At 37.0% G+C, this 21,643-nt stretch overlaps 1 protein-coding gene across 4 annotated transcripts in view; it reads left to right on the top strand.

Moving 5' to 3' along the window:
• EPAS1 (endothelial PAS domain protein 1) overlaps positions 1-21,126 on the top strand; it is a 94,344-nt gene extending 73,218 nt beyond the window's left edge. For all 4 annotated transcript variants that reach the window (XM_026683645.2, XM_087962701.1, XM_026683637.2 and 1 more), the window contains 10 exons: positions 4,679-4,785; positions 11,789-11,936; positions 12,456-12,664; positions 13,180-13,367; positions 14,127-14,237; positions 15,076-15,563; positions 17,428-17,551; positions 17,662-17,785; positions 19,106-19,288; positions 20,651-21,126. In XM_026683645.2, coding sequence (XP_026539430.2) covers positions 4,679-4,785; positions 11,789-11,936; positions 12,456-12,664; positions 13,180-13,367; positions 14,127-14,237; positions 15,076-15,563; positions 17,428-17,551; positions 17,662-17,785; positions 19,106-19,288; positions 20,651-20,802 — 1,834 coding nt within the window. In that variant the 3' untranslated portion in view covers positions 20,803-21,126. The remainder of the gene's footprint in view (positions 1-4,678; positions 4,786-11,788; positions 11,937-12,455; positions 12,665-13,179; positions 13,368-14,126; positions 14,238-15,075; positions 15,564-17,427; positions 17,552-17,661; positions 17,786-19,105; positions 19,289-20,650) is intronic.
• The last annotated feature ends 517 nt before the right edge of the window (positions 21,127-21,643 follow it).

The following is a 21,643-nucleotide window of genomic DNA, read 5'->3' as shown; positions in this document are numbered from 1 at the left end:
TATTTTGTTTTCCCATACAGCGATATGGACATCATCGTCACTTTGGTCCCAGGCATGGGGTTCATATATTGGAGAATTGCAACCATCATGCTAGGTTTTAATATTTCCCTTTCTGTTTCTAATGACATCACACTGTTGCAACTCCAATCATTAATGGCAGTGAATGATGTTGGAGGAAATATACAAAATGTAGATGAGAGGTCAGTGTCAATTTGACTACATCTTCTGGAGATAGAGGAGATAAATCTGAGGCAGAACTGTCATTTTGCGCAGTACAGATAGAGACTCCTAGACATGGAGCCACACACGCAGTAGCATAGGAGTCTGAATACTTTCTTTCAGGCCTGTTGCTGCATCTCTTATCTGTTCGTGAACCATGTGCCACTTGAAAGGGATGAAGTAAATGATACGAGATTGACAGGCCATTTATCATCACATCTGGTGCTTTGTGCCACATGGACCAAGCTAATGTGATTTCCATGCCTGCAGTCTGCATGCATTAAGGCTTTAAAAAGCATTGATTCTGAATGTTCTGTAGGTTTCAGAAATAGGCAGAGCTCCACTAGTACGTCTTTCTTAGGCTACTTCAGCAGAGTGTTTCAGGTGGGTCAAAGGGCTGAAGAAGAAACACTTTTAGTGCATCATGTTTTATGGGGAGTTGAATAAAATTAACCAATTACAATATTTATTTCTAAAAATTAGCCAAGGCCAGGTTGATAATTAAAGGCATAGTGCCCCAAGGTTAATGCTGCTTAAAGATGAGCTGAATATTAACAAGAGCATATGGATAGTTTATCCAATTATTAAAAGTCATAATCCTTGGATAATATTTCAGTGTAATATAAGTCAGGGGTAGAATTTTCCTATTTTCCGCTTTGCCTGTTCTTTGAGAACATACCCATTGTCCTCTGACATTTAGGATCTAAACAGCTATTTGCCCTCCTGCAGACATGGTCTTAGTGAGAATGAGTGAAAAGGCAATGAAATAACACCTCTTTTGTCCAAAAGATCTTCTAATCCAATAATACGTATGATCTTATTGACATGACATTTTCACAGGATATATGTACTATAAGAAGTGCTTTAAAGGTGTGTGTATTTCAGAGGCTAATGCCAAGTGATGGAGGCAGGTTGAAAAGCTAAGATTAAAATAAAGTGATATATGAAATGACTAAAGCACATAATGTTATCTTTCAGCACTAGAGAAAAGTTCAAAAGTTCCTGAATGGTACTTATTCTAAAATTTTAAAAGACAGTCACATTAAATGCTAATAATCCAGCTACCCTGTAATAGGCTGATTTGGAAAACACACACCCTGTTGAATGTATGTTATAGTCCTGAGAGTTGCTCATATAAAAGTGCACGTGTTTGGGAAATCAGTAATTGCCTTAATTCTGCATTGATGTGACTTGGCATTTCCCCAAAAAGAAGTTAGGATGACCAATGTCAGAGTTGGACAAAGAGACAAGATACTGACAGCACATATAAAAATGAAATAGGCTTACAGCAGTAAAACTGCAATCTTAAGCAATATTACTTAGAAGTTCTAATTACTGGATCTTACTCCTGCATTAACTGAATTGAAATGAGAAATTTACATATTTAATAACCATTATTATTATTATTATTATTATGGTTTGTTACTTGGTCACCAAGATGTTCAGACTAGATTTGGCATTTAAAAGTATCTATTGAGTCCTTCCCAAGGACCTGGGATAGGGAGATGTTGATGTTTCATGGTATTAAAGGTATCATCACAGGGGTGTAAGCTGTTCTGGATAAAGCTGTCTTTTGCAATTGCCTGATGGTGACTTGGTCAATGCCGATGGTACTCCAGTTATTTTGGGATTGCACCCAAGGCACTTATTACTATTGGTATTACCTTTGCTTTCAACTGCCACTGTTGTTCTATATCTATTTGCTTTGTATTTTGTTATCTTCCCCAGTTCTATTCTATTCTGCTGTCTCCAGATATTGCCACATCCACTATTTATTATATATGTTATTATTATTGCAATTTAAGTCATTCCACACATTATACCATGGCAATTTATGCATTATTACGTGGCAAAATCAGACTACTCATCCAAGTAACCACCAAATGAACACATAACAATGAATCCCATCTTTGTTCTTTAACATGTTCTGGCAATCTTATGTTTGTCATTAATCAAAAAACAGTATCTCTCTGTTTCATTGACTGTTGGAGATAATTGCCATGAGAGCATTGCATTGCAACCAGCAACCCATGTACCTTAGAATGCAAGACAACTAAATGATATAGTGAATGTTTAATGATGACTTTGCAGAGTTTCCTATGGAGCTGCAGGGTTCATAGCTGCCTATTGGTTCCTGGCTTCTGAACCCCAGCTCTGAATCTTCCCTCCTCTCTGTTGATGCAAGCATTATAGCACCTACCACCATTCTCCATGCTTTAATTACAGTAGGGAAGACGGTTGTCTTCTTTCCACAGTCCCTGTATATTTTTCTCCTTCTGAAACGCAAATGTAGTGAGCAAATGCTTGGAGGAAATTATGTTTATCCTGTGGGTCAGCTGGATGGACTTTCTACTTTCTTCTTTCCTCAGTTACCAACCACAGTTCACAAGATCTTACAGGTGCAAAACTGCTACAGGGAACAGGAGGGCAAAACTAGTGTCTGAGTGAAAGTGTCCTTTAATTGCATGAAAAGAGGGAAAAGAGGAAGAAAAAGAAAAGCCAGACTCCTTTAGGGCAGCACAAAAATCACAATCCTTGTGAGAATAATGACAGTGTTACCGTCATTAGGGATAATGGCAACTACGTGCTCACAGGCAGAGGAGTCTCTGCATTTGTTCTAACGTTTTATTTCCTGGCTTTGTGAGTTTAACGTCAACTAGGAGTGATGCAGTTCAAAGGGGAGGGAGTAACCTTATTGCAGTCTTTTCATTTCACAGTTTTTTTAAAAGGGTTTATCCAATTATACTATACAGATAATAGGATTCATGTGCCTGACGTAGATATGATCAAAACTATACACAATGTTAACAAGGTTATCCTGATATGTTGAGGAGAAGGAGGAGAAAAAGCCTTTGTTTTTAATGACGGCAATTATTTTAATATAGGATACACGTTATATTTAATAAAAGATAATCCTATGTATGTGATTTTTGAACCAATCTTCACAGCACCACTGATTTGTAATCTAGTACTTATTTTTACATTGATGATGCAAGGACCAGAGTCACTGTGTGAAAATCTTTGTGGAATTTATGTTAGGAAGCATTATTGCATAAACTAGCAGATGACTCTCATGGAGATCTGGGACAACCTCGCTGTTAGTTGCTTCCTTAGTATTTGTTTGTTTAATTTTTGCTTTAGTAAAGGAAATACCAAAAACAATGAGCTAATCCCTAACAATAAATTCCAACTGAAAAAGTCAACTGTATAAATTATGGAACCTCAAAGAGGAACAGTAGTCAAAAGTTCAATTTTTAATTCAATATTTTATTAAATTCCACCTCACTCCATGGCTTTCTTCCAGTCAGTTGTTTCAAGAGTAATCAGAGCTGTAGTTGTTATCCCGAGACATGAATGTTACTTCACTTTTTATCTAGGGATAAGAAATAATCAAAATATAAATCAAATACGATCCTCCTTAGTTTGCAAATGCCTCTATTCCATATCTCTTTGGAGTCCCATTATGCAGGTTTTATTGATAATGTAATATAAATGACTAGCAATAGTTTGGAAACTTGGGGTTAAAGCTTATCATAGGTGACTGTAATTTAGGTGCAATGTTTGCACTATGGTCAAGTAAAAATGATATTATGTGAGAGGGAAAGAAAAATATAACCATTGGCAAAAGTCATGAAAAATTTGTCTGATGATAGCTTGGAGTCTGGATTTTAATTCCTAATCATAAATACTCTGGAGACTTACACATTTTGTCACCTAGACGTTCTTAGAATAGAAGATAGGAGATGCAGTACAAATCTACAAAACATTATATCTGCTTATTCAGGAACCCTTACTAATGCTAGGCTAAGACTACAGATTGGACTGACATGTAAGATAGTGCATTAAACAGCTCTTTTTTTAAATGAAATTTGTGTTATGTGCAGTTGTCTGGATTATTCAGCACTTGATTACCACTTCTGTAGATTTGGCAAGAATAGACTACAGGTATAATGTATTCAATCTTTTCTTCTTGTAGGGTTTGTGTTTTAAATTCAGTATGTAATTAATGTATATATATGTGTGTTTTCTTAAGTTTTCGCGGGTATTTGCATGTATGGTATTCAGCTTTGTTGGTATTTTCCACGTCATTATAGTTGTGCTTTTAAAGTTGTAGCAACGTTTCGGCAGAATCTCATCTGCCATCATCAGGCTTCTGTATTGTGATGATGATGGCAGATGAGATTCTGCCAAAACATTGCTACAACTTTAAAAGCACAACTATAATGACGTGGGAAAATACCCGAACAAAGCTGAATACCATACATGCAAGTACCCGCGAAAACTTAAGAAAATAGATAGATAGATAGATAGATAGATAGATAGATAGATAGATAGATAGATAGATAGACAGATATAGATATAGATATAGATATAGATATAGATATAGATATAGATATAATTTTTATTTATTTATTTATTTATTTATTTATTTATTTATTTATTTATTTATTTTGTAAAGGATAACTGAATTAGTTGGATATCATCCTGAGGAGCTGCTGGGTCGTTCTGCATATGAATTCTATCATGCACTGGATTCTGAGAGTATGACCAAAAGTCATCAAAACTGTAAGTCACACTCAAAAACTATAATTATTAGGTGAAGCATGAATTGAATATGACTCTAGTCAGCCAGGATGATGATGAGGAGGAGGAGGAGGATGATGATGATGATGATGATACCAAAAACTGTGCTACTCAGAACATCACACATCTTAAGAAGATGCTTAGTTGATACCTAGGATGCTGGCAGCATCCCGTATCAATCATCAGTGCCAGTCAATAATATTTGTGATACATTTTTAAATGTTCAGTTGACTAAGTTTCACATTTAATGAATAAAAGTATAATCGTCATCATCATCACTTAGACTATGAGCCTTATGTCTCTTTCACAGAAGCTGTCAGGGACTCCAGTTGGAGGTGTATTTCTACAGATATCTGTATAGAGGGCTACCTGTATGTCTCTAATTCCCTGTGAATGGTGTGATTTGGAAAATGATTAATGTTGAGAACCAGTGACCATATTATTTAAGAAAACAAAAAGCTGGAAGGGCCAATTTTTTTATAATAACTTGTACATTACCGTTGTCACTGTGGTCAGGAGAGAATGTACATGGGCAGGATTAAACAAATGTCTCTTTCCTTCTTATTTGAGGGGGAGGAATTTTAGGTGTTAAAAACCTATTTTATCTATATGCAAAAATTGGCAGTGCAATCAGAGGGAACTTCTAGTGTGGGATATGCTTAAATTGATAGGGGAGTTTCAAGTGACTCTGAGGCCACATTATCCACTGCTGAATTCAACTGTTTCCTCATTGAGAAGAAAGGTAAATACATGTGTTCCAGTCTTCCAATTTTCTTACCAATGACTCGAACTCAGTGATAGCCTCACATCGCAATGAACAAGGACATTGCATTCAATTTTGCAGCTACTGTGATTGTTGGCTGAGCAGAGACCAAAACATCCAGAAAAATGATTGAAGCCTGAGAACCCTGTCAGTCAATAGGAGTGCTGACTTACCACCTGCCTAACAAGTACTTAGGAGCCGAGGATGGGGTGGCAAAAGGCAACAATTAATGACTTAATAGCCAGCCATAAATACTCTAACAACTAAAAGCTGCACACAACAGGAACCATATAAATATAACATGTAGAACAGTCCAATGCACATATTCCTGAGAGAAAGAAGTTCCCTGTTGATAGGTTCTGACATGAGCTAGAAGCTTGGAAGAATACATCTAGATTGACCCAGACTGAACCCTGTTTCGTCATTCATTACAGACAGACTTACCTATACATATGCAGATATGCCACCATTCATGCCATAGGGTCAGTGTCCAACTAATTAAATTGGGCAGTGGTGCATTTCAGCCTCCTGGATCAAACACTATGATCTACCAGGGCCAAGAAGCATTCCTTCTCAGTAATTGTGCTGCCCTTTGGAATGAGATATTGTATCCCCAGACATCCATTGGCTACCACCCTGATAATGTTCAGAACATCTTTAAAATTTTGACTGTTCCAGGCCCTCCAAAAGGATGCTTGTGGAGACCCTGTTGGTTATGTTTTAAGTTACAGGGAATATGTTTGTCTGGATATGTAGGATTTTCTACTTTAATCCCCTAGGGGTCATTCTGTATCCAGGTTTCCTCCAAATATCATAAATAAATAAATAACCTTGCTAACTGAGGCTAACACTGAAATATATCTGTGGGTCTTTAATGCACCATAAAAGTTATTGCTGCTTTTAGCTTGTAATTGGAAAGTTAGTTTTTCTCAAGCAGAAAATAAATAAACAAAAAACCTATCTTGATGGCATTTGATAAATGTTATAAATGCTAACAGGAAAGGATTTACCCATGTTAGGGACTTGGTAGTAGAGGATTTTTTTGTAGGGGTGGAATTCATAATGAAGGGAAAAGGAAAAAGTAGATGGTTTTATGAAACTATAAATAAGCAAATAGCTGTGTGAAACATGTTACAGGAAAAGCAACCTGAAGAATTCGTATACGGATACCGGTCTGCTGAGTAATACAGTTATCAGAAACAGAAATAAAGGGGCTATTTAGATCACTGAATCCAATCCCCTGCTCAGTGTTTTGGTAGAGCCGTGGCAGCTCAATAGCTTAATGATGCTGGAGATGGTGTCTGCTCCAGAGGTTTGAGTCCTAGCACTGTGTGGCAGGATGAGCTCCCATCACTCACCTCAGATTCTATCCACCTAACAGTTCAAAAGCATGTTCTGTGCAAGTAGATAAATAGGTACCATTTCAGGGGGGAGACGAGTTGGTGCTCCATGCAGGCAGGCAGATTCCTGCCAGTTCTGAACCTTTCCGTTTGCAGCACCTCTTTGCAAGTCAGGTCCAAAGAAGGGAGGGGACCTTTGATAACACTGCAGGAGAGCTGCTCGTCTTTCTCTCTGATGCAAAACTAGCCTGCTCTCCTATGGCGCACCTTGGGAAGAGTGTGAACATGTCCTACAATGGAGCTGGTAAATGGTCAGCCAAACTACTACTCTGTAATAGCATTGTGGTTTCCTGGCTAATGCAATAACATCATGTGCTACTACTGCTAATAAAAATAGTGCATTGGTGGGGAAATAGTGGAAACCCTTTAAAAGATGTCTATTTGCCAAGGTTCAGAGACCTGCACAAGGTACCTGAAGGCCAACCTATGGATGGCCATGTTTTAGAAGTCTATAGTGACTCATGCAACCACACTATAATAACTCTGACAGCTTTCCTTTCTTAATGCTGTATATTTAGAACAACAAAACATTAACTGCACAATCCTATGTATGTCTCAGAAGTCAGTATGACTCAGAAATCATTCTCATCAAGATTTATTAATCCTCAGATAAATGAAAGCAGGATTGCAGCTTGTTCTATTTTTATTGCTGTCTGTCCTCTTGTCTCTTAGTTCCTTTCATATTGTTTCTCACTGTAGCTTGTTACATAATATCTAAAAATAGATGCTAATTATAGTTACCTATACATTGTCATTGCAGAATAGTCTCTCAGTTTTCCTATGGCTTTTTTCTCCCTAAGAACAAGCATTGAGTCAAGTAGAGGAAAAGATTATGTACTGAAAACGAGGTATTAACACACATTCATGTGGGGATTTTTTTGTGGTCTTACTGGATTGCTTAAATGGGTGTTTTGTGACTAGTCACAAACTTCATGGCAGCTTTTTTAGGAGAATACTCACGATATTTCATAAATTTTCTAAGGGTTGGAGACTTCTGTTATAGGCAAGCATAAACAATTAAATACCAATTCTAGTTTCAAAAGTGCCTGTACAATGTCCTGGCACTGCTATTTTTATTGGAGAATTAAATACATCTTGTTTGTTTGTTTTAAAAAAAGAGATACAACTATTTTAATGACCAAGGAAAAAAATGAGTAAAGGCCTCATTTCAAACTTTCAAAACTTTATTGGAGTTATCAAATGCAAGTCTAAGATAATATTAGATACATTCACTGCAGTTATTAATAAAAATAAGGAAGATGGGATCACAATTAATTAATTTAATTTGACACCAGGCTAGACACTAGGAAACAATTAGTCCTAGTCCCATTTTAGGCATGTGACTTTGACTAGTATTTCTCTCTCAGTCCAACCTACCTCACAGGGAAGTTGTTGTGGGAAAAATAGGAGAATGGAGTAGTATGCGTGTTCACTACCTTGAGTTCTTTATAAACATAATCAAGGCAGGGAGAAAATAAACTAATGAATAAATTTACATTTTATTGAATATATGATATGGGGAAAGAGAATGAGACAGAAAATTTCTATGTACTTATGCTATAAAGTCATCCAAACGGTATTAATGCTAATACAAATTTTCATTTCAATTTTCAGTCTGTTCTGATCCCACTGAACTTTATTATTCATTTTGGTTGCCAGCCTTTAAAAAAAATAAAACCTAGCATATATGTATTTTTGCCATTTAAAACAATTGTAGTCTTTTAAGTTAGGAAATTATATTCAATAAAAACAGGTAGCCCTTCACTTAACAACCATTTATTTAACATCAGTCCAAGGTTACAATGGCCTGAGAAAATGTCACTTATGATCTGTCCTCAAAGTTATGACTGTCACACCATCCCTCCACAATCATGTGGTCTTAATTGGGCACCGCCCAATGGCTCTCCATTGCAGCATTTTGCAATCATGTGTAACCTTTCCTGTTGGTTTCTGACAAGCAAAGTCAATTGGGGAAGCCAGAGTCACTTAATGATCACATGATTCACCTAATGGCTACAGTAAAATTGGTCATAAAATTGGGTTTGATTATGTGTTGACTTGTTTTCTAGTGCATTGCTTAGCAACCAAAATTCCAATCTCAATGGTAGTTGTAAGTTGAGGACTACTGTGTGCATGTATGTGCAACTGTGAAGGGATATGGTCTAGAAATAATATCTGGGTAGAAGTAAGCCACAAAGTGCTCTATAGTTTAGAGAGTAAAGAAATAGGGGATCATGCTGTAATTTGAGCTGTGAAATTGTAGTTTATTGTTCCTTAACTGCATGTTCACCTGTATAGCTGTGTAAAAACGTAAACGTTCAAATTTATGCAGATGAAAAATATCTGCTTTTTTAAACTATAAAATCACATTCGTTAATCTGAAGTAAAAGAAAAAGTAAGAGAAGATGGTGGGGGGAAATGTTCCAAAACAATTGCTACAGAGTAGAAAATTGTCATGAGAGTAGTCTTGGAAAAATTGGAATATTGAAAAAGAAAGAGCATCAGGAGTATTGGTTTGGTAGTACATCATGTGCCATGCAAAGAGTCCAAATCATAGACACAGGACAAAGTGATAATGCAGTGTGCTCTGAGTTGTTATGAAGCTGCTAGGTAATTCAGATTTAAAGGAGCCCTGCTTTGACTTAATATTGTAATATTGTATCTTTCCAATCTTGATTTAGGATATGGCTTAATCTAATGCATGTTCCTGCTTCCTGCTTTATGGTAACCACTTCTGAATTTAACAATAGCATCACAGACTAGACTTCTTCCAGAAATTCAGCTATTTATGACTACAATTCATTGTGAAAACTTGAATCAGAGGAGGGACGGGAAACAGCATTCTAAATTCAGTATGTTAGGGCAGTATCCTTAATAAGGCAACTCATAATATGCAAGATTTCCAAGCACTAGAGGCATATTCCAGGCACTAGACAAGAAGGCATATGGGAGGGGAAAAGAGCTTGTATTAAAAACATGAAGTCTGCTTTTAACTGTAGTCTAAAATGAATTATTGAAGGGAATTGCAAACTTTTAGCCTTTTTAATAAAATCAGTTAGTTGAAAAGGAGCTCCTCACCCCATTTCAAAGTTCACTCCTAACTGCAAATTAACAGCATTATTTTTTTAGCTTGTTTATAATTTATGAGAAATTGCAAGTGAGCAATGGAAGGCCAAATTTGTTGCTAACACCCAATTTATTAAAGCTGGCTAGTGGCATGTGCAGATTGTATAGTATGTTCAGTGGTGTGTTTCCTTTTTTGTAGCAATCAGCTAGCAGTTACCCTTCAGTTGGCCTAAAATGAAAGAATTATTTATTCACCATTAGATATCATTCTCCACTAACATATCTGCAACAGCAACTTGTATCAAATCACGGTGTGACTTGTTTTCTTTTAAAGATGAAAGCACTAAAACTCCTCTGAGTAATGTAACAGGCACATCACATGATGATGCCTTAATGAGTTCTCGATTAAGAATCCCATGTAATAATGTTTCACAGACAAACAGAAACCATTTGCTTAAATGATTTTCAGACAAAATCTTTGATTATTATTTTTTGTTTATGCACCTCACTAATCTAATAATCAAAATATAATCTCTTTAAGAGCAAGATTATTCTGAATGCAGAACTTCACCAATAAAGGGATGCAATAAAAACATTAGAGGAGCGCTTTGTAGATTATACATAAACAAAGGATTTAGTATGGCTATTTGTTCACCTTAAAATGGTTCTATGGCTGTCTCAGAAAAGTCCCAGGCTATTGTTTCTATAATAGTCCTGTTTATTAAGCAGTTCCTTAGTAACGTCTATTTACACTAAATGGGAACTCAAGATGGCTTACATACCACTCTATTCTTGCATTTTTACCACAGCAAAAAACACTGTAAGGAGGTTGAGCAGAGAGATTGGCAGACCTGAACCCAGGTTTTGCCAGTTCTAGTCCTAGAATCTAATAATACCACATTAATCATAATACCACATTGTGTGAATTATAATAATAAAATCTGATGGATATTTACCCAGAAGTAAGTCCCAGAATTAGAGCCTCTCAGATTTTCCATTTGCAAAATTGTGCAAAGTATTTTTGAAGCTGGGATTTAAATTGTGCAAGAATTTTTCAGTCTTTATAATATCAAGATAGTGTGTGTGTGTGTGTGTGTGTGTGTGCGCGTAAAATCAATATTTACAATATCTACAAACCCATCAAGCAACAGTCATTGTTTTTCTTGCCTTTGTTGTTGCTCTTTTGAGTTTTTCATAGCCTATCATTGGCTGTAACTATAGTAAATATATTATACTTCTACTGATCCAACAAGTGCCTAAATTCTCATCTAAATCAGAATTAAGCCAGCTTCAAGGCTGGGGAAAATGACAACCTGGGGAATCCAATGCTGGAAACTGCCTCTAATCTCAAGGAGGGAATCAGACGAATTCTGTGATCCTTGGGAAACTGCCACAGAGCTCATACTGAAGTACCGAAACCCATCACAGATGTGACTTCTGCCAGATGGAGATATAATTGCCAATGGGAATAATGGAGATTGGCTGGTTTCTCTCATCCGAGTTTTCTCCTCTCTTAGAAGATGCACCAATGGAAAAGGAAGGTCAATTAGAAGCTTGCAAGGGTTGAGAACTGAAGTGGGCCCTTACTGCTTATCGCCTTGCTGCTCCTTACTTTGTTTCGAGTGAATTAATACTTTAACAGATCTGTGATGCCACATATTTCTGATGCTTTTAGCAAGGTGTCATAATACTGAAAAATGATATTGAAATGCAATTTCTCTTCTTTCCATGTTTCCCTTTCTTTCTTTATCCCCAGTGTGTGGAAAAGGTCAAGTGGTTACAGGGCAGTATCGCATGCTAGCCAAGCATGGCGGCTATGTGTGGCTTGAGACCCAAGGAACAGTCATCTACAATACTCGGAACTTGCAGCCTCAGTGCATAATTTGTGTTAACTATGTTCTAAGGTAAGGCAGCTGAAATCCCAAAGAATGCTAGCTAAATGAGAACAGACGAAGAAGCAACACAGTCTGAGCAGTTTTGCATGTTTCTGTAGGAGGTCTCAAAGATGTTTTTTCCTTGAGGAAGATGTTTCACTTCTCACCCAAGTTCTGACTGAATGGTGGGAACAGAACTGATCTGAAAGAAGTTTCTTGGATGAGAAGTGTAATGCCTTCCTCAAGGAAAAAACAAAGTCCTGTTGCCTTTTGAGAAAGCATCTTTGGGACAGCCTTTGCCTGGATGACTGGAATCTCCCTAGACACTTTTAACAAAGCTATATGCAAATCCCTCAAATAACAGGGAAAGTATGGAGTGGGGAAACGGTAGCCCTGCAGACTGTTGGAGAATCCCAGGACTCAAGATGATTGTAAACCAACAATATCTAGTTGTCCCATGATCTTTGGTTAACTCTCTTATTGTGATTCTTTGTATTTACATGAATACTGTCTTCCATAATACAAATATCTAACACTTTATCTTGGTAGTGAAATAGAGAACAACGACATTGTATTCTCCATGGATCAGACAGAATCACTTTTTAAGCCTCATATGATGGCCATGAACTCTATATATGACCATGGAATTCCAGTGGCTGATAAGAGTGACTTCTTATTCAGCAAGCTGAAGGAAGAACCAGAAGAACTTGCTCAGTTGGCACCAACACCAGGCGATGCAATTATTTCTCTTGACTTTGGTTAGTAATATTTTGGGAAAAATAAGTGGTGAAAATCATCTTGTGTTTGTATTGTAGTTAACCACAAGAGAGCTAGTAGATTGTAGCATCTCCCACAAAGTATCAGATACACACAATGATAGATGATGGATGGATGGATAATTATTGTTATGTTTCATGCTGATGATTACTCTAACTATGGATAATTTAATTCTTGATTAGATAGAGTACAAACAGCCAAGAATTATTTTGATTGTGGCAGAGTGGAAGTATGATTAATTGACTGATTAGAATTGATTAATTAAAGAAAGTCATTTATTGGCATATCAGTGACTTCAAACTTATAAAAGAAGCATTAGTGAGCATTGAATGAGGCTTAATATCTCCCACTTAATTGAAATTTAGCTGTTAACTACTTGGGGAGTAAGATAAGCTTCCCAATCTGAATATATTTCCCAATTTGTTTTCTTTTTCTTAAAAAAGTACTAGGATTTCTAGTACCAAGGATGAACTGACCTTGCTTGCCTCAATTTCAGGAACACAAAACTTTGAGGAAATTCCTACCTATAACAAAGCTGTGATTACTCCAAACACTCAGTGGGCTCCAGAAGGGAAGAACCAGCCATCCCAGACTGAAAAGCTGAGTGTGCCATCATTTACCTTGCCTCAAGTGGCACCTGGCAGCACTACTCCCAGCGCAAGCAGCAACAGCAGCTGTTCCACCGTAAGAAAGAACTTTACATTGAAATCTGGCAGCATTGCCAGCTTTGAAGTGTGGGGTTTTTTTTTTCCACCAGCACTAACTGGAGTTATAGTAGAAATAGTATTTTTTTTAAAGGAATTACTTCCAGTTGCCTTTATCCACTGAACTCAAAACCAATATCAAAGGCTGATGGTGGGTGAGATCAATTTGGTGTAATCCTACTTCATTCAGAATGTGAAAATGAGAGAAAAGGAATGACATTTTCAGGGAATTTATCAGTAACACACACACACACACACACACACACACACACCAGTAGCTTAGAAGGGGAGCAGCCATTCCCAGACCTTAAGAGGTTAATATGGAAAGTCACCAGTAAATACAAAGGCAAGATCGGGAAAGAAGTGCTCCCAAACAGAAATGCAAATATTTCCTATTATCTCATGTGATTCTATATCAATCTTTTAAGGACAGAAAGCAGTGGGACCCAGTTTACAATTCTCTCACTCACTGGAGATTTGGCTAAATCAGCCCTGATCCCCGAATCAGCAGAAGGAGAAAAAGAAGCACAATTCAGTGTTCTCTGTTTCTGTCATCATTTTTGCATCGTAATTTGAATGGGAAGCAAGACACAGTTTTGCAGCGCCAAGCGCTAAAAAAATGGGAGTATCAGGACAGTTGGCCAGGTCTTTTCTTTCTGGTGTTTCATTCTATGCAGCCAACTGCATTACAGCCATTTGTGTACTTGTTGATAGTCTGTTTTCTCATTTCATCCTATAGCCAAGTAGCCCAGGAGATTATTACACTTCTTTAGATGAAGACCTGAAGATAGAGATGATTGAGAAGCTTTTTGCCATGGACACAGATGCCAAGAATCAATGCAGTTCACAGGTAAGAGAAACCATGAATAAATTAGCATCAAACCAAAAGTCAAAAGAGCATGTTGTTTCAGTTCCTTATATGCACTCAAGGGTCAGTGGCTACTGCTCTTATTCATTAAAATGGGAAGCAGGGATTCTGCATTAATGGGAGAGATATAATGGAAAAATCATTTCCATTTCCCTAGACTTGGCTTTTCCACCTGGCAATGTCAGGCTTGGGGCTCTTTATATAATGACCAGTTCTGGAAAACTGGTAGCAGAAATTTTGAGAAGTTTGGAGGGCCAGCAAATGCCACCTCTGACTGGGGATTTTACAGTATCCTTCCCCTGCCACTTCCACCAAGCCACACCCACAGAACCGGTAGTAAAAAAATTGAATCCCATCACTGATATATAATAATTAATTAACCTCAGAAAACTAATATATAGTAATATATAGTATTATATAACATATCTGACAGATGCTAAAACTTCCATCATTCTTAGTCTTTGTGCTATAGTATTGAAGTCTAAAACATCTAGATCAGGACTGTCAAACTCACATCCCACAGGCCAGGCGTGTTGGCCACTCTCATGCCCAGTTTAGCAAAGTGGGGAAAAGTCACGATATGTCACGTGACGATGCGTGATGATGCGAGTTTGACACCCCTGATCTAGATGGCTGGAGAATTTGGTTTAAATTTGGGAAACTAGGAAATTGCAAAGCCATATCTTACATGGAGTAAGGCATATTGTGCCTTAGACATTGTTCTGGGACATGCAAAAAGAGAGGGATTCTAGCTTTCTCATTTTAAATTGTAAATTTGTTTTTCTTCACTACCCCACCCCTTTTAATTTTCATTGGACAGAGTGACTTCAATGAACTGGATCTTGAAACTTTGGCTCCTTATATTCCCATGGATGGAGAAGATTTCCAGCTGAGCCCTATCTGTCAAGAGGAACGTCCTCTGTGTGAAAGCGCCCAGCTTCCCCAGCACAGCTTAAGTAACATGAACAGTCTCTTCCAACCACTTGCTCCTTCTTCCCAAAGCGACTTCCTGCTAGAGAAATATTGCCAGCCAGGATCTGACAAAAATATGCCAGCAGGCCAAGGGACTCTGCCACTGGCATTCTACAACCATGGCAGTCAATCACCCTCATTCTTGCTGCCCTACTATGCACAAGCCAACACTCCACTGTCTTCAATGGGTGGGAGACCAAATACACAGTGGCCACCTGACCCACCATTACAGTATATGCCAACAAAATGGAGAGGAATCAGCAATAAGTCTTTAACAAGCTCTGCATCAGACCCTCCATCGCTGCATTTGTCCAGCATAAGCACAGATAGGAAAAGGTAATTCAACACAGAAAGGGATTTTGAAGATAATAGACAAAAGTAGTTTAAATACAGCAAAATAATAGCTAGATTTTTCATTTTCCACATACGTTCATGCTTGTGGAAGCAAGTGGTTGAATCAAAAAGAAGAAATGAAAAACACAATATGCATTAATGGCAAAACAGAAACATCAGAGCAAAGCTTGTTATCATATAAAAATAGAAAATTGCCAGCAAAACCATTTGTCAAAGGGTCAGAGAAAGGTCGTGGTTTCGTATGCCTATTTTTAAATAAGTTATCAGAGCTTCAATTAAAGAGATTATGTGCTAGGAGTTGAAAATGACTTCATGGCACATAATCATATCTCTTCATTAAAAAAAAAACACTTAAAAAAGTGCTCACATACTGTGAGAGTATTTGCACAGGGTATGTGTACAACACTTTTTCTAATCACTGCAGCTGAGCAAGGATTCCACTTCTTTCATTAGTCATCTTTTTATCCAAAATAGAAAAGGGGAAAACTTGAGGAAACAATGAGTGTTGTTTGACTCTCTGGGTGGACATCTGAGTGATCCACAGTTTTTAATCAATTTTATTTCTATTTTGAAATTTCTCTGAAAGTCACAAGCTGCACCAAGCATTTAACTATCTTTTAACAAACCCACATATTTTCAAAGGAGGAAGTGGACTGTATGTTACCTAGAAGTTATGCCAGGTGATAATCTAGTGTGAGTATCAAGGGCATTGTAGGGAGGGTGGAAATGAGGATGTAGCCCAAAGTGTTTATCCACCCATCCATCTGAAGTCCTCTCTTGGTTTGAGAGGAGCTTAGCATACATTCCAACCTTCTGAAATGTTAAGTCCTTTCCCCTCAGCATACCACAATGTAAGGGAGGAGTACAAAAAATGTAATTCTTGTTCCCAGCATCCCTCTGTGCCTCCCAGGAACCTTGTAGACTACATACTGTATAAGGAATCTGGTTCAGTTGCACCTGAGAAAATTAAGGAGCAAGAATTCCAAATCCACCTGTTTTTTATCATCTTTTGGTATGAGGCACTCAAGATACAAGGAAACCAAGTATTAAGGAGTTGGAGAAAGACTGAGGAGACTTAGATTACCAATAGTACTAAGTTACTTTGGGCTAGTCACTTTTTCTTAATTTAACCAGCCTCCACAATATTGTTGTAGAAAAAATGGAAATAAAGTTTACGTATGTTGCCTTAAGTTTCTGGCCAAGAACAATTTTAAATCTGACAAATAAAATCATAATTAAAATAAATGGTTGGTATATAGCCAATAGGGAAGGGATGGGATCCATATGATTGACTTTATCCATGAGAGGGTAGATTTCAAGCAATTCCCAGACCATAATTTATCTTTGCACTATTTATTAACCTTAGAGATAAACAAACTGCTAATCAATGAGTGAATGTCTGTGGCGCAAGCTAGTGATTTGCCCACACCAGAGAGTCAACAGTACTTAGGCAATAGAAACTAACTGCAGAAAGCAGTTGTTGAGCAATGGTTAAATAAAATGCTATTATCAATTTGCACAGCTCACTCTGTTCTTTCCATTTCAGCTTTCTGATAAGAGATTTTACAGAAATAATGTTTCAATTTTTATTAGCATTGACACACCTTATTAATGTTTATCATTTGTTAATGTTTATCATTGTGCCAGTTATGAATCTCATATCTGTTCTCAACTACTAGCCACTTTTGTCTTAGTAAAAATATTCTTGCAAGCTTCCGTTTTAACCATTGATAATAGGAACAGATCTGAAAAAGAAAAGATTTCTGCAGACCAACATGTCACATTTCTCTGCATTAAAGTGAAGTTTGTTTCAACTTAATTTTAAAAAAATGATTTGTTTTGATAGATCACTGGAAAGTTTTGGACAGCGTGGCATAGATATAAATCCAGCCCGAGTTGCTCTTGCCAACAGTCTGAAGTTGAAGCGGCAGTTAGATTACGAGGACCAAACATTTCAACATCTAAATGGGGTAAATTTATTATGACTGATCAATGTATTTTGCCTTTCATGTTTCTAAATATAAGGTTGTACAAGTTTCTTTGAGTAGCATGTCTTCATGTTTTTCCTTACCTACCATAGACACAAGATGACATATCCGGCCTTAATCCAACCCACTTAATGTTGAAAAGAATGAAACTTCTCAGAAGTGAAAACTGTGCATTGCATTCAGAAAAGAAGTCACTCAGCACAAGTGTCCTTAATGGTAAGAATTTTTTAAATTGGTAATATAGAAATAGCATTTAGACTTACATATCACCCTGTAGTACTTTACAGCACTCTCTGATCATTTACAAATGTCGGCCTATTGCCCCCAACAATCTGGGTCCTCATTTTACTGCCCATAGAAGAATGGAAGGTGAGTCAAACTTTGAGCTGGTCAGGATTGAACTCCTGGGAGTGGAATGCAGAGTCAGCCTGCAATACTGCATTCTAACCACTGGGCCACTAGGCTTCATATCTAACCAAAAAAACACACACATAGTGGAATAGATCACTCTTTGGCGGCTGTGAGCAGAATACCAAAAATTATTCAAAAGAGGGTATGCATATGCTTTTTCTTTCATATTTACCAAATTCTGTGCTACCCTATCTACACTCGGCTTCATCATTCTTAAAAGTAAAGGTTCTGCTGAATAAGAGTAGTGGACCATCTTATCTAGTATTATTTCACACAGTGAAAATTCAGATACTTCTGAGAACTCTACAGGCAGCTCAAATGACAATAACCGACAGTGGTTTCTGTAATTCAGAACCAGGAGTCATGATATGAAATTTGGATGTCTATGGAAACAAAATCTTTTTCACAAAACACATGGTTAAAATGCATTGTCAATTACCATGAGATATGATGTTGATTCATAATTTAAATGTCTTAAAAAGAAGCTTAGACAAATGCATAATGGCCACTAGCCATATATTTGCTATTTATCTCCTCTAGGATCAGAAGTGACATGTCATGAACAACAACAATAATAATCAAATAATAATCCAAAGCCCTTATGTCCTGCCTACTTTTCAGTATCATATATTCACAGGCTCAATATCCAACTGTCAAAATGCCTTTAGGTTTTTCAGCTATTTTTCAATGACTTTTGGCAAGATAAGAATATCTCTATATTATATATGAATGAAAACTGGGCGCATGAATTCATTTTTAATATCTAATCTATTCGTGCTTATACATAGATCCATCTTCCAATATTGCCTATTATATGTATGCATAAACTAATTCTAACCTTCAAAAATCTTTGTGACTTAAGATATTATGAACTGATGCTCACCATTAAATTGACTCTAGTAGCTGCTTAATTTCCTTCTGCAGATGTTTGCAATCTGGAAAGTATCCACAGAAAACAATTCATCATTTCTGAAATTGCCTTACAAAAACATGGGACTTCTGCCTATCTGCCCCACCACCATCACCACACACAGATACTTTCCCAGGCAAAATATAAATTTGGCTATGTGAAGTATTCTGTTTCTGATAGCATTTTAAAGCCAATTTTTAACTTTGTAATTGTAGATAAGTTTCTTTATAACCTACAAAGATGCCCAGGCCAGCCAGTGCATGTGATGCAGCAACAACAGCAGGATCTACCACTGTCCTCTGGCAACTCTGCAAATAATTCCAAAGCAGTATACTCTCCGCCTTTTTACAAAACCCCTTATCAGGACTTCAGTGTATCGCAAGCTCATAGGATGTCAGGTGAGTGTCATGTCAAAGATTACATTCAGTAATGAAAAATTTACTTTTAATAAAGATAAGAATACTTTAAACCGGTTCCTTTAGTTGGGGGAGGGGCTCTTACTGTGAGCTGTTGAAAGTGATCAAATGAAGTACTATGATCAATCTGCCCAACAAATAAGTTGAAGGTTTTATCAATCTGCCCAACAAATAAGTTGAAGGTTTTCCCATAAAGTCTCATATAAATAAAGCTCAGTTGCTAGGGTCCTCGTGGACCTTGTACTTATTTTGGCAAAAATATGGAAGCGGTTTGCCATTACTATCTTCTGGAATTTTTTTTTTTCTTCCCAGTTCCCATAAATTGAGATACCTATTATTCTATTCTATTCTATTCTGTTGTGTTCTGTTCCGTTCCGTTCCGCTCCATTCCATTCCATTCTTTATTTCTATTTCTATTCAAATCCCATCTTTATAATCTTTACAAATAACTCAAAGCTACAAGCTCATCTAATTCTCCTCCCTCTTCCTATTATTCCTTACAACAATTCTGTGAGGTGAGTTGGGCCGAGAGAGAACGATTGGCCCGAGATCATCCAGTTGGCTTTTAAGGCTAAGGTGAGACTTGAGCTCACAGTCTCTGGCTTTCTGGCCTGGTGCCTTAAACACTAGACCAGACTTTCTCTAATTGATCTCTCTTAGTTAATAAACTGGCTATAGAAAAATCTATATGATGGTTGATATAAGTCAAAAGCAGCATTGTTTTGTAAATAACCAGAGATACTAGAAAACTGGAGAAGTATAAATAAATATTTAAGAAATGGGAACATGGATAATTATTGATCAGTGGGCCTAATGTCCCAAATGTGCTTTTTCAAAAGACAACTGGACTTACTTTGAGGGGGGTATTTATTGAAGATGTTTCACTTCTCATCCAAGAAACTTCTTCAGTTTTGATTGAATGGTGGGAATGGAAGGATTTATATTCCTTGCATAGATAATTTATATACCTGAATTCCCACCATTCAGTCAAATCCTTCCATTCCCACCATTCAGTCAGAACTGAAGAAGCTTCTTGGATGAGAAGCAAAACGTTTTCAAGGGGGGGGGGAAATGTTCAGCTGCCTTTTGAAAAAAGCAACTTTGGGAAAACATGACCTGGATGACTGAGAATCTCCATAGACAATGAGACTAATATTAACTGGAGAATGTTAATATTATGGAAGTCTATTCACCTAGCATTTGAGTCTAAAAGCAGATCCCAGGTTTTTTTTTAACTTCGATTATACTATAATGTGACATTTTTTAAGTTCAACCCAACTGCTGCTAAGACCCTTTGGGTATGAAATATTGCTCAGCTTCTGCATATATTTTTTTGCCTCTCAGGAGTTGCAAGTCGTCTGCTCGGGCCTTCTTTTGAACCTTATTTGTTGCCAGAATTAACCCGATATGACTGTGAGGTTAACGTTCCGGTGGTGGGCAGTTCGACACTTCTGCAAGGAGGTGACTTGCTTCAAGCTCTTGACCAAGCCACTTGAGCAAATCTGGTTCCCCCGGCTCCCGGGCTGATACTGTTCCAAGCAGCTGCAGTTTCAAAATATATTTTTGCAAGTAGACAATTTCTAATACCAATTTACATTTTTACAAGATTTTACTTACTTGTTGAACTTGTCCACTTTACCAAACAGTGGCCTTTCTGAAAAGTTAACTCACGTTCTTATTTGCTTTAAAAGAAGTATGCATCTACTGTATTTTTCCTTTTATTCCAATAAAGTGTTCCTTAGAAAATTTATATTATATTATTCCCCTTTGCTGTGTGTAATTTATATGTTCTGAAATTTCCTCAATATTCATGCTAATTTTTTTTAAAAAGGCTTTGCGTGTGCTAATGCCTGTATGTAATACTTTGGCTCAATTTATTGCAACTGTGTCATTTTTTTTTTGCCAAAGATTAAGTGAAATAAATCTTTCCCCTGATGATAGTCAGCAATGCCTTATTCAAACAGAAGATCTATATGGCCATTCCCAAATTGTTTCTTAAATTTTCTAGTGTGCAAAAGAATGCAAGTTTCAATCTTTTTACAAATCCAAAAAAGAAGAGAAAAATCTGTGTTAATTCTAAGAATTAATAGTGTGTTGCCTAATCCCTGTGAAAATAACAAATTGTAGTCTAATTTAACGTTTGGGTCAGTGTCCTCATTTAAAACTGAATGTTCTGGTAATGCAAACAATGGTTTGCAATAGTATGCAAAGGCTATGCATATCAAGAACAGAAAATGAAGCAAATGTGAGAATGGATCATTTAGTTCCTCTGCAACATTGCAAATTATCTTAAAGTGCACTCACAGAACATGCAGCGTAGAGACTGGGCTTCAGAGT

Source organism: Notechis scutatus, chromosome 1 (genome assembly GCF_049901735.1).
Source record: "Notechis scutatus isolate UNSWTSFEM ecotype Mainland chromosome 1, rNotScu1.2, whole genome shotgun sequence".
Lineage (NCBI taxonomy): Eukaryota > Metazoa > Chordata > Lepidosauria > Squamata > Elapidae > Notechis > Notechis scutatus.
The sequence above is the reverse complement of the archived record's forward strand: the minus strand, read 5'-3'. Positions and strand labels throughout refer to the sequence as shown.